Below are 14,452 nucleotides of genomic sequence, written 5' to 3'. Positions count from 1 at the left end.
TTTTGGATACTGTAAAGGGGCAAGGGGGGGGGTCCCTTGAAGACAGGAGCAGGGGAATTTATTATGGGGAACAAAGAAATGGCAGACGAGTTAAACCGTTACTTTGGATCTGTCTTCACTGAGGAAGATACACACAATCTCCCAAATGTTCTAGGGGCCGGAGAACCTAGGGTGATGGAGGAACTGAAGGAAATCCACATTAGGCAGGAAATGGTTTTGGGTAGACTGATGGAACTGAAGGCTGATAAATCCCCAGGGCCTGATGGTCTGCATCCCAGGGTACTTAAGGAGGTGGCTCTAGAAATAGTGGAAGCATTGGAGATCATTTTTCAATGTTCTATAGATTCAGGATCAGTTCCTGTGGATTGGAGGATAGCAAATGTTATCCCACTTTTTAAGAAAGGAGGGAGAGAGAAAACGGGTAATTATAGACCAGTTAGTCTGACATCAGTGGTGGGGAAGATGCTGGAGTCAATTATAAAAGACGAAATTGCTGAGCATTTGGATAGCAGTAACAGGATCATTCCGAGTCAGCATGGATTTACGAAGGGGAAATCATGCTTGACAAATCTACTGGAATTTTTTAAGGATGTAACTAGGAAAATTGACAGGGGAGAGTCAGTGGATGTGGTGTACCTCGACTTTCAGAAAGCCTTCGACAAGGTCCCACATAGGAGATTAGTGGGCAAAATTAGGGCACATGGTATTGGGGGTAGGGTACTGACATGGATAGAAAATTGGTTGACAGACAGAAAGCAAAGAGTGGGGATAAATGGGTCCCTTTTGGAATGGCAGGCAGTGACCAGTGGGGTACCGCAAGGTTCGGTGCTGGGACCCCAGCTATTTACGATATACATTAATGACTTAGACGAAGGGATTAAAAGTACCATTAGCAAATTTGCAGATGATACTAAGCTGGGGGGTAGTGTGAATTGTGAGGAAGATGCAATAAGGCTGCAGGGTGACTTGGACAGGTTGTGTGAGTGGGCGGATACATGGCAGATGCAGTTTAATGTAGATAAGTGTGAGGTTATTCACTTTGGAAGTAAGAATAGAAAGGCAGATTATTATCTGAATGGTGTCAAGTTAGGAGGAGGGGGAGTTCAACGAGATCTGGGTGTCCTAGTGCATCAGTCAATGAAAGGAAGCATGCAGGTACAGCAGGCAGTGAAGAAAGCCAATGGAATGTTGGCCTTCGTAACAAGAGGAGTTGAGTATAGGAGCAAAGAGGTCCTTCTACAGTTGTACCGGGCCCTGGTGAGACCGCACCTGGAGTACTGTGTGCAGTTTTGGTCTCCAAATTTGAGGAAGGATATTATTGCTATGGAGGGCGTGCAGCGTAGGTTCACTAGGTTAATTCCCGGAATGGCTGGACTGTCGTATGTTGAAAGGCTGGAGCGATTGGGCTTGTATACACTGGAATTTAGAAGGATGAGGGGGGATCTTATTGAAACATATAAGATAATTAGGGGATTGGACACATTAGAGGCAGGAAACATGTTCCCAATGTTGGGGGAGTCCAGAACAAGGGGCCACAGTTTAAGAATAAGGGGTAGGCCATTTAGAACGGAGATGAGGAAGAACTTTTTCAGTCAGAGAGTGGTGAAGGTGTGGAATTCTCTGCCTCAGAAGGCAGTGGAGGCCAGTTCGTTGGATGCTTCAAGGGAGAGCTGGATAGAGCTCTTAAGGATAGCGGAGTGAGGGGGTATGGGGAGAAGGCAGGAACGGGGTACTGATTGAGTGATCAGCCATGATCGCATTGAATGGCGGTGCTGGCTCGAAGGGCTGAATGGCCTACTCCTGCACCTATTGTCTATTGTCTACACAGCATTTGTGAAACTGCACTTGGATTATTGCAAGAAGAGTTCAGACCCAAAACATCACCTATTCCTTTTCTCCAGAGATGCTGCCTGACCCACTGAGTTACTCCAGCATTTTGTGTCTACCTTCGGTATAAACCATAATCTGCAGTTCCTTCCTACACAGTTGGAGTATTGTATGCAGTTCTGGGTCCCTATCTGTAGGAAGGATGTCATTAAGATGGAAAGGGTGCAGAAAAGATTCACAAGGACGTTAGTTGTAAGAGACTTGATAGGATGGGGTTTTTTAATCGTCCAAAATTAGATGGCATAGATTCAAGGGTAGAGTGGAAAAAATTTAATGGGAACACGAATTACATTTTCCCACACTAAAGGTGTTGGGTACGTGAAATAAGATGCTGGAGGAAGTGGTAGTGGTGGGTAAAATTACAATTCTTAAAAAACATTTGTACAGGTACAAGATAGGAATGGTTTAAAAGGATATGGGTCAAAGCAAGCAAATGGGACTAGCTCAAGTAGGCATCTTGGCTGGCACAGATGAGTTGAACCGAATGGCTGTTTCCACGCTATGAAACTCAGTGACATTTACTCTGGCTGAATCACAAAGCAAATTACATACAAATTAAAATAAAGTAATATGTCATGCGATATCCACGCAATTTAACTTTTTATTCTTGGGTTCAACCAGATTTATGTATTTTCAACCTTTCCTCTTCTTGATACGTGGGCTTAAAAAAGATTAATGAAAATATTACTATTCACTGATCCTTAGAAAAATAGTTATTTCATATCCCTGAAAATAAAAATGCAGGAGATTCTGGAAAGCTGAAAGGATTGGTAATATGTTCTATGTACCTCAGATCTATTCCGTGTCTCCTTAAATTCTTCTGGCAGTTCCCTCTTTCTTTTACTATCTTCATGGTGCAAATCAATTTCCCCAGATAATGTTCTGCAAAACATGGATAAATTGGACGACGAAACTACAATTTGCAATATTCTACTTCATGCCAATTACACTGCAGGAACATTTGAGTTTCGAACTTAATATGCAAATACCTATATGGTAACTATCACATAGCTCAAGAATGGCCTTTGGTGCATTATCAACTTTGAACAAACGATGAACATTGTAAAAGAATTCCATACCTCCATGCCCTCCTTTCACCCAAAGAGTACACTGATGTAGGATAAACACGGCTTATAATATAGAAGTTGGTAGGTCGTGTTACAGTTGTACAAGACATTAGTGAGGACACAGGACATTAGTGAGGAGTATTGTGTTCACCTTTGGTTACCATGGTGTAGGAAAGATGTTGTCAAACTGGAAAGGGTGCAGAGAGAATTTACGAGGATGTTGCAAGGACTCAAGGGCCTGAGCTATAGGGAGAAGTTAAGCAGGACTTTATTTCTCGGAGCGCAGGAGGATGAGGAGTACAAGATCATGAGAGGAATAGAATGGGCAAATGCAGTCTTTTGCACAGAGTTGGGGAATCGAGAACAGCAGAATATAAGTTTAAGGCGAGGGAGGTTTAATAGGAACCCGAGGGGTAACTCTTTTACACAATGGATGGTGGGTATATTGGACAAGCTTCCGGAGGAGGTAGTTGAGGCAGGTTCTATCGTACCGTCTAAGAGATATGAATAGGATAGGTTTAGAGGGATATGCGCCAAGCGCACACAGGTGGGACTCGTGTAGATGCGGCATGGGCAAATTGGGCTGAATAACCTGTTTTCATACTATGACTCAAATTTATTTTTGATTGCTTTGTAAGTGCTAAATTAATGTCACATAAATTAAAACAAAATTGTATCAACATTAGATTATAGCACGTATTTGCACCAAAACATCTATTGGTTCATATTATTGCAAGATACAGGATATCAAAAATAGTGAATATTGAATTTGGCAGCTCAATCACCATTTGTGGAAGGATTTGTGCATTTCACTTGTGCATAGAAAGCTTCAGAAAACTGCATAATAATTTCACCAAATATTTAAAAAATGGTTACAGTTCACAACTTAACACAAACTTATTACAATGCATACACTAATTTTACTTTAAAATAAAAGTTGACAGTATTATTTTTCTTTTGGCAATTCTCAATTCCATTCATAGTATTTAATATATCATTTATATCCTTCATGCATCTAATACATGAATTTCAGTGGCATAAGAAAATAACTGCAGATGCTGGTACAAATCGATTTATTCACAAAATGCTGGAGTAACTCAGCAGGTCAGGCAGCATCTCGGGAGGCATGATTTTAGTGGCATGATTTCCATGTTCAAAATAGTTTTGTCAAAAGCTTGATTCCAGGAATTTATTATTGCACGATACATTAGTACCATGTCTGGGCACGAGTCATTTTATCGGTTGCCCATATAAAAGAGAAATGCCAGTCAAGGACCAAAAGATAGCTGAGAAAACAGGTAGAGAGATAGTTCTCGAATTCTGCCCTGAAAACTAAGACCAATGATGTTGATCACTAAGCTGTTAAATTTGGGATTGAGAAAGACGCGAGAACGATTTTTGTTTTAAAGGAGCATTGTTTAACAAAAAAATAGTTTAGACCAAAAGGACCCAAATAGTGGGTAACTAACGGTGACAAATGGTGGAATTTCGAGCAATAAACAATCTGCTGAAGGAATTCAGTCTGTTGTGGGTGGGGGCTGGGTAAGGAATTGTTGACGAACTGTTCAGGAATTGAAGCCCTGCATCAGGACAGGTAATGGGCGAAGAACACTATTCAGTGAGAAGGGGTTTGTATGACATCAAATTTGCAAAATGTAGGAATAAAGAAGTAGCAGAAGGCAACTATCAAATCCAGAAACAAAGGATGAGGGTTTCTGCATCCATATATCACGGTTGCTTCATTGTTCTATCAAACACAAGTAAAATAATTATACCTTAAATCTCCTTTCCTTTTTCTTCTCAATGCCACTTTTTTCTCCAAGATTTTTTGCTCTTTCAAAGCTGCTTTGCTAACCTTTGAAATTTGGGATGTTGGCTCTTGCATTGTTCTTAAATTGGTTTCAACACTTAAATTACTGTTAATACCTGGAAAAAAATGAATGTAGAGGGAAAGAGAATAGAAAGTTGAATCTTTAGGCCATAGGTCTTACTAGGATCTTGCAGTACAAAATGAATGCATTCATAATAATAACAATGAAGGATTGCAGTGTCAATAGACAATAGGTGCAGGAGTAGGCCATTCTTTTGTCGAGAACAAAATTCTAGTTCAATGCTGTAAAATATTTCAGAGTTACTTTTCAGTTATAGTTGTAAAGTAGCATGTAAAAGGAAAACTATCCATCAATTTTTTTTTTGTTTGGACATGATAGCAATGGAAGAGTGAACAGCCACCTCTTGTACCCCTCGGAAAGCAGCCTAAAGTCTTACGGTTGGGTCACAAAGCTTTATACTGTTTTTCAAGCAAAGGATGAGGGTTTCTGCATCCATATATCACGGCAGAGGGACAGCTGCGGGAGGTAGCAGCTCAGGTTTCCCTTTAGCCAGTGCAGTTGCCACGGGCCACAGGCCAACGTGTAGATAAGGTGGGCTGCTCGAAGTCGTATAGCAGCTAGGTAAACTTCGAGCGCATCCTTGGCAGCTGCAAGAAGCAGCGATGGCCATGAAAGGAACAGGGTTGTGCAGTGGCGCGGCTGGTAGAACTGCTGCCTCACAGTGCCAGAGACGCAAGTTTGATCCTGACTACAGGTACTGTCTGGGTGGCATTTTCACATTCTTTCTGTGACTGGGTGGGTTTCCTCTGGGTGCTCCGGTTTACTTCCTCATCCCAAAAATGTGTTGGTTTGTAGATTAATTGGTCTCTTAATTGCTCTGAATGTGTAAGACAGGGGTTGACAACTTTTTTTTTTGTAAAGGGTCAGATATTAAATAATTTAGGCTTTGCGGGCCAAGAGACAAAATCAAAGATATTATGTAGGTACTTATATAACAAGGAAATCAAACACGATTTTATTAACTCACCATCGGTAAACGGTTTTCCTTGCTTAGCTAACAAATGAGCCCCTCGGAAACTTGCAACCTCATTTGCTATTTTTTGGAAAAAATTCTGCTATGAGATATTACGTTTAAAATTTCTAATTTTTCTGACCGTTGCTTCCCTGAGAGTTGGGAATATTGTGATGAGTGCTTAGTCTAGTAATGTCGACGTATATTGTATTCTTTTAGCACGGCTATAGTGTCACCGCAAAATAAACGCAATGCTTTGTCATCTAATTCGGTAACAAAATAATCCACACTCCACTGTTCCTTAAAAGCATGACATTCCAAGTCTACTTTTCTTCTTTTGACATGATGGGTATAAACTGGTAAAATAATTTAAAAAAATAGAATGTTGCTGTACAGAGAGGAGTGTAGTGCTCCAAAAGCTCTTGAGTTATATTTGGTCACTGAGTGCCGTTGGTTTTGTAGTGCGCCAAGCAGCAGTGAAGCGATGAGAACATGTACAATACATATCAATGAATGAGCATGGCTGTGTTCCAATAAAACTATCTATGGACACTGAAATTTGAATTTCATATCATTTTAACGTCTCATGATATATTATTCTTCTTTTGATTTTTTTAACCTTTTAAAACTGCAAAAATACTTCTTAACTCACAGGCTGTACAAAAACAGGCATCGGGCCAGATTTGGCCCGAGGGCCATTGGTTGCCGACCCCTGGTGTAAGATGTGGATGACAGTGGGATAACATAGAACTAGTGTACACAGTTGATTGGTGATGGCCGTGTACTCGGTGGGATAAAGGACCTGTTTCCATGCTGTATCTCTAAACTAAACTCACCACCTCCAGGTGGGCCAGACCAAACCCTGATCATCGATATCCCTACTCTCACCCAATTCTGTCAGGATATGGGGCCTTACAGTTGCAAAAACTGTAAAGTGAGAAAATAAAGACATCTTTCATTAGGCCAAAATCAGACATGATATTTGCAGAAACTTAAGTCTTGATAGATGCAGGATTGCACCGAAGGGACTCCTGCAAGCTGGTCCCAGGAGAGGATCTACTATCATCCACTGCAATCATTCTACTTTTTTACTTGTGTATGATTGTCCTCATGCAAGGTATGATTTGACTAGATAGGTTCACTGTATTTCAATGGACGTGATGATAATATTAATAATAAATGTAACTAGTTTTCTCCAACAAGTTCTCCCTATATTTTTATCAAGTACTACCTTTCAGTGATACACGAAGGACAATTTACAGTGGTTAAGTAACTTACTAACCTGCTCATCTTTGAGATGTTGGAAAAAATCCAGAATACCCAGAGGATCACAGTGAAGCATTTCAACCCAGGGTACTCAAGATATGTGAGGGAGGCTTGCATAATTTTGTTTTGAGGACTGAAAGAGGCATTCAAAAGTATTGCAACATTTTGGTTTAACGAGGTTTATGCATTCCTCAAATTTTTTAAAGAACACAAGCAAATAGTATGTGAAAGTGCATCTCCTGAGGGAACAAAAAATTAAATTTGGCCACAATTCTCATCTATGCCAAAATATAAACACAAACCTAGACTTGCTAGGGAAACACCTTGTCCGTTGACAGAAATACAGTAATTTCCTCACTTTGTAGGTCTGAAATAAAAGACTTAACTACCTTTTTCCAATATTTGGAGATTTTCTTCATTCCTTTGAGTCTCTTCTGATGGCCCATCTTTCTCAATTTCCAACTGTTTGTGCTTGTCCTCTCCCCTTTCCCTGTTCCACTGTCGCCTGAGTAACCTCTCTGCCTTTTCTTTTGCCTATGCGAAAATATAAGAAAATTGTGATTTTTTATACCTGGCAAGCCTGAAGAAAGGCATGTTACAAATGCATACAAACCATTCTAAGCTGGTGCCAGAGCCCGGGACTCTTTGTGTGCTGGTTCTGAAGAGGATCTACCATCATCCACTACAATCGCTCCACTCTACAACCAAGAAAGCACACCAATGTCTCTAATATCGCAGAAGTCCAATGAAGTTCAGCATGTCTCCAAATGACTCTAGCCAACTTCTACAGATGCATCACAGAAAGCAAACTAGCAGGATGCATCACATCTTGGTTTGGCAACAGCTCTGCCCATGACCACAAGAAACTGCTAAGAGTTGTCGATGTAGCCAGTCCATCATATAGACCAGCCTCCCCACCTTCGACACTCCACACTGCTTTGGGAAAGCAGCTAACATAGTCAACAACCTTTTTCACCCCAGTCATTCTCTCTTCTCCACTCTCCTGTCGGGAGGAAAATACGAAAGCTTGAAAGCATGTATCACCAGATTCAGGAACAGCTTCTTCCTTGCTGTTATCTGACAATTTACTGAATGGTCCACCCATAAGATAGGGTGTAGTCTCAATCTTCCAACCTATTATATTTCGTCTCTGTAACTATAACACTATAATGCTGCAATACATTGTTCTACACTGATATTTTTCTCTCTGCATTACCTGTGGAGAGAAAGAAACATGGGCCCCAAACTGAAACATTGCCTTCCCATTCCCTCCAAAGATGCTGCCTGACCAACTGACTAGTAATGTTTTGATCAAGATTCCAGCAACTGCAGGTTTTTGTTTTTCTACTGTACTTGAGTACATCTTGATTGCACTACATATAGTATGATTTAATTGGATAGCATGCAAACAAAAGCATTTCCCTATCTCAGTACAATAATAAACTAATACTCCCCTGACCACCTCCCAAACTATGATGGCTGAGAAACACAAGCTTGTCTTAACAAATTTTGTTTATAATGTTACTAAGTTCTAGTTCTTATTACGTTGAAGATGTTGTTTCACTTATAAATAATTGCACAATTCATATATTACACAAACAAGACATTGTTTTATAGATGGTTTTGAACTGAAAAATTATTATACAATCAGGATGGTTACAATATTTAGGGAGGAATAGTTGGGGAAGCTCTTAACTGGCATCTGAATGTATTGAAGAAATTGGTTGGAGAGGAATGTTAACCTAACAGTAAAATAATGAACACAGGATGAAATGAAATATAAATTTAGTATTTCAAGCCTAAGAAATGGAACTCTTAAACATACAAACTCAGTAATTTTATCAAGTTAATTTGCTTATAAACCAGCATCACAAATACATTTACTTAAATCATTTCTTGTAACCGTTTCAATTACTCTCCACACCCAAATTCATAATTCGAAACATTAAACAGTAAAAATAGTAAGAAATTGCTCTAACTTACAATTGACTGTCGCCGTTGTACTACAGTTTCTTCGTCGTCTGAATCACTATAGTACTTTGAATACAGAAACGGTTTGTGGACATATGGATGTCGTCCTGGTTTTGCTTTACATTCCTTTTGTCCTTCTTCATTTGTTTCTACATTCATATCTTTTTCTAAACAGAGTACATGTTTAATAAAAACGTAAATTTTCCTTTACTTTGGTTTCTCAATTCTAATGTCTTAGTTCTATTCTTGGAACAAAGCTACTTTATTTTATTCAACTTTCTGTGAATTAAGACAAACTTTGTTCTGTTTGAACAGAGAGCTGCAAATCTCATGCTCTCATTTAATTACGTGTATCCCAGCCTTTGATTTGCAAACCTAAATAATTTGCTTTTAATTTAACTTGAAGTAACACATTTCTTACATACTGGACTGATTCCTAAGAATGGAAGCTTTTAGCCTGCGATTATTACTGCATTCCCTTAATTATGCCATCACATACATTGGGGATCAAATTGTCAGAGTAAGGTCACATGCATATTGGAGGAACAGTATCTTATATTCCACTTGCACAGCTTTCAATCCAACGGTAATAAACACTGAATTCTACAATTTTAGATACCCCCTCCCTAGTTTTCTCCCTCTCTTTCCTGTGCCTCCTTTAACCCGATCTGCACCCATTTATCTCCACTATCCTACCCCATTTCCCCTCTGATCCCCTACCACCTATATTCCTCCCTGTGGCTTTACATTTCACTTTGCTTCTCTCCTTATCTGACACCCTTTTGTCTCCTTATCTCTCGCCTCTGTCCACCCGTCTGCCAATTCAACCTCACTAACCTGTATCCAGCTATCACTTGCCAGGCTTTGCCCTGGCCCCACCTCTTTCCTGGAGAGGCTGCTGACTTGCTGAGTTTCTCAAGCAGTTTTACTCAAGATTCCAGCATCTGTAGTCCCTTGTGTCTCCAGTAACAGTGGGGTATTTATCATGAAAATGATAATCCAATGACCCTAGTTTCCATAAACCCCTCGGGTAGAAAAAAATCCAGATTTATCACTCTCTGCAAGGATACATAGAAATTTCTATGTATCTCGGATTTAAAAGACCGATCCCCAAACATGTAACTATTTCCCTTCATTTGAGATTCTCCTATTGGTCATGAGATCCGGTGTCCCACAGGATCTCATGTCACCCTCATTCTTCTAAACTCCAGAGTTCAGATCAAATTTCTTAGCTGAGGCAGCCTATTCATCCCAAAAATGAGTTTAGTCAAAAATAAACTGCGGGAGAAACACATTGCCTGAAGTAGAGTGCCAACACAAAACATTGTCTAGCCATTTCCCTCCACAGATGCTGCCTGGGCCACTGAGTTTCTCCAGCAGTTTGATTTTGGATCAACATTCTACCAGTTTTTGTTTCCATTAATCTAGTGAATGTCATTGGACTGCCTCAAACACCAGAATATAATTTCTTAAATAAGATGATTGAAGCTATGAATAGTACACAAGGTGTTACCTCAATTTTAACAATATTTCAGCATTCCTAAAGACCATCTCTCTTGAAATGAAAGCCAATATATTTGCCTTCCTAACCAGATAGGGCATTTGCATGCTAAATTTGTACTTTTCGTGCTCAAGAACACCTAGATCTCTGTGTACTTCAATCATTTGCAATCTTTATACATTTAGAAAATAGACAACCTTTAGATGCCTCCTACCAAAGTGCATGACCTCACTTCCATGATATTAAGCTCCATATGCCAAGTTTATGCTCACTCGTGCAACCTATCCCAAATATTTTCATTTCAACATGCCCTCCACATCAATTTTCATGTCAATATTACGACGATGGGTGAGAAATCTAACTGAAGGGATTCAAATGTAAATTCAGAAACTTCTATAATGATTTGGGAAGCAATGAAGTTTTCAAAATTTGAGGTAGGAGGAATAATTAAAGATGAGGCAGTGGCTTGCAAGGACTGCTGAGATCAAGGGCATTTGTGGCATGAAAAGAAAGCAGGAATCGCATATTCTGGACAAGAGTGCCGACAGAGCAAAGTAGGAGATAGGAGAAAGTTAAGGATAGAAAACAGGAGAGCATAAAATTAAGTTGCACTTACATACTAGAAGCAGTGACTAGAAACAGCAAAGCTAACCTAATGGATAGTCTTATTTCGATGACAAAGTTAGCAAGCTCCTTGCACTTATTTTTGGGAGGAAATGTGGCAGCAGATTAAGAAAGTAGTTTGAGACATGTGTTTGTGGTGAAGAGAAGCAGGAAATTATCATTACATCCCAGGATGATTCTGAAATGTGCACTTTAGCAATGAAACTGCACACTTAAGAGGTCATCCCTCGGAATCGATGATAATTTCTGGCTTCTCCTCACCAGAACCCGTCTTTAAAACTACGTTAAATGGCTACAACATTCACCTCCCAAAACAGCGCAAGGATCTTAAGAGCCCAATAGTGCACATGTATTCACAACAGATGCAAGAGATCCCGTGTGCTACCAAAAACACATACAGTGCATATTGGAACTAAAGGCAAATGTCTTGAAATATCAAGTATAAATGACAATTAGTTTGGGATTACAAAATTGCAAACCAAACAAAAACAGATGAGAGATATAGCACAAGGCAACAAGTTGAAATAAAAGGAAGTGATGTTAAAGTAGAAATATGAAACAAATACACGACTGGAGAGATAAGAGGAGACTACATAAGAATAGACAGCATAACTTTACAAGTACACGATTATAATCAAAGACAAAAATATTTTTAAAGTGTAATACTAACAGATTACAAATACAGCATGAAGAAAATGCTAAATTAAGTTGAAACAATTGCATCAGAAATTAATTGAACAACTGCAACGGAAAATACTACAGAATACAGATATAGAGATTGGCATGGGCAACAGATGTAAATACGTCAGAAAAAAAAGCACATACAGATTAAAGGTGATGGTACATTATGACCAGAAATGGCAGATCTACAGCATTGATTAAAATAAATAACTACTCAAATAACATTGAGCACATGAGGTCCAAGCCTAATCATTTTGATTTTAATTCAGTTTTTGAATTGAATTCCCCTCTCTCTAAATGCCTTAAATATATATATTAACTTCCAACTTACTTACACTTTTAAGACAATAAGAATATGACAACTGGAGTCATCCTTCAATTTTTTTAATTTCAGGAACCAAAGAATCACATCTTTGTGTGAAAAAGATTTAGATAACGTCAAATATTTTCTGGTTTTGGCAATAGGGATGTTCCATTTGTTTATTGTTCAAAGACTCGCTTTTCTAAAGCAACCATAGTTTCTAGTTTGTACTATAAGAAAATAACTGCAGATGCTGGTACAAATCGATTTATTCACAAAATGCTGGAGTAACTCAGCAGGTCAGGCAGCATCTTGGGAGAGAAGGAATGGGTGACGTTTCGGCTCAAGACCCTTCTTCAGACTGATGTCAGGGGGGCGGGACAAAGGAAGGATATAGGTGGAGACAGGAAGATAAAGGGAGATCTGGGAAGGAGGAGGGGAACGGAGGGACAGAGGAACTATCTAAAGTTGGAGAAGTCGATGTTCATACCACTGGGCTGCAAACTGCCCAGGCGAAATATGAGGTGCTGTTCCTCCAATTTCCGGTGGGCCTATGGCACTGGAGGAGGCCCATGACAGAAAGGTCAGACTGGGAGGGGGAGGGGGAATGGAAGTGCTCGGCCACCGGGAGATCAGTTTGGTTAATGCGGACCGAGCGCAGGTGTTCAGCGAAGCGATCACCGAGCCTGCGCTTGGTTTCGCCGATGTAAATGAGTTGACATCTAGAGCAGCGGATGCAATAGATGAGGTTGGAGGAGGTGCAGGTGAACATTTGTCTCACCTGGAAAGACTGTTTGGGTCCTTGGATGGAGATGAGGGGGGAGGTAAAGGGACAGGTGTTGCATCTCGTGCGGTTGCAGGGGAAAGTGCCCGGGGTTGGGGTGGTTTGGGTAGGAAGGGACGAGTGGACCAGGGAGTTACGGAGGGAACGGACTCTGCGGAATGCAGAGAGGGGAGGGGATGGGAAGATATTGCCAGTGGTGGGGTCCCGTTGTAGGTGACAGAAATGTTGGTGGATGATATGTTGGATCCGCTGGCTGGTGGGGTGGAAGGTGAGAACGAGGGGGATTCTGTCCTTGTTGCGAGTGGGGGGAGGGGGAGCAAGAGCGGAGCTGCGGGATGTAGAAGAGACCCTAGTGAGAGCCTCATCTATAATGGAGGAGGGGAAGCCCCGTTTCCTGAAGAACGAGGACATCTCGGAAGCCCTAGTGTGAAACACCTCATCCCGGGCGCAGATGCGGCGTAGACGGAGGAATTGGGAGTAGGGGATAGACTTTTTGCAGGGGACCGGGTGGGAAGAAGTGTAGTCCAGATAGCTGTGTGAGTCAGTGGGTTTATAGTAAATGTCCGTCACTAGTCTGTCTCCTGTGATGGAGATGGTGAGGTCCAGAAACGGGAGGGAGATGTCGGAGATAGTCCAGGTATATATAAGGGCAGGATGGAAATTGGAGGTGAAGTGTATGAAGTCAGTGAGTTCTGCATGGGCGCAAGAGGTAGCACCAATGCAGTCGTCGATGTAGCGGAGGTAGAGTTCGAGGATGGGGCCAGTGTACGTCTGGAACAGGGATTGTTCGACGTACCCGACAAAGAGGCAGGCGTAGCTAGGGCCCATGCGAGTGCCCATAGCTACGCCTCTGGTTTGGAGGAAGTGGGAGGAGTCAAAGGAGAAGTTGTTGAGGGTAAGAACCAGTTCTGCTAGGTGGAGGAGAGTGTTGGTCGATGGGGATTGGCTGGTTCTACGGTCGAGGAAGAAACGGAGGGCTTCGAGACCATCCTTGTGGGGGATGGAAGTGTAGAGTGACTGGACATCCATGGTGAAGATGAGGGAGTGGGGGGCTGGGAACCGGAAGTTATCGAGGAGATGGAGAGCATGTGAGGTGTCTTGGACGTAGGTGCGGAGGGATTTAACCAGGGGGGATAGGATGGAGTCGAGGTAGGTAGAGATAAGTTCGGTGGGGCATGAGCAGGCAGAGACAATGGGTCTGCCGGGACAGTTCTGTTTGTGGATTTTGGGTAGAATCGGGCCGTGCGGGACTGGGGAACTATGAGTTTGGAGATGATGAGGTCCGTGATGGTGCTGATGATAAAGGTCTGGTGTTTATCGGTGGGGTCATGGTCCAGGGATAGGTAGGAAGAGGTGTCTGAGAGTTGTCGTCTGGCCTCGGTCCGGTAGAGGTCAGCACGCCAGACTACCACAGCCTCTCCCTTGTCAGCGGGTTTAATGATTGTCCGGGTTGCTGCGGAGTGAGTGGAGGGCTGCACGTTCAGGAGGGGAGAGGGTAGAGTTAGTCAGGGGAGTGGAGAATTTGA

General features: G+C 41.4%; 1 protein-coding gene across 1 annotated transcript in view; it reads right to left on the bottom strand.

Moving 5' to 3' along the window:
• Positions 1-14,452, bottom strand: part of bod1l1 (biorientation of chromosomes in cell division 1-like 1) — a 45,736-nt gene that overhangs the window by 17,214 nt on the left and 14,070 nt on the right. Inside the window, exons 6-9 of the mRNA XM_078401248.1 lie at positions 9,048-9,202; positions 7,454-7,598; positions 4,730-4,880; positions 2,676-2,769 (exon numbers count right to left, since the gene is read on the bottom strand). Coding sequence (XP_078257374.1) covers positions 2,676-2,769; positions 4,730-4,880; positions 7,454-7,598; positions 9,048-9,202 — 545 coding nt within the window. The remainder of the gene's footprint in view (positions 1-2,675; positions 2,770-4,729; positions 4,881-7,453; positions 7,599-9,047; positions 9,203-14,452) is intronic.

This window comes from Rhinoraja longicauda, chromosome 1 (genome assembly GCF_053455715.1).
Source record: "Rhinoraja longicauda isolate Sanriku21f chromosome 1, sRhiLon1.1, whole genome shotgun sequence".
Classification (NCBI taxonomy): domain Eukaryota; kingdom Metazoa; phylum Chordata; class Chondrichthyes; order Rajiformes; family Arhynchobatidae; genus Rhinoraja; species Rhinoraja longicauda.
Note: the sequence above shows the minus strand (reverse complement) of the source record. Positions and strands in the feature narration are given on the sequence as shown.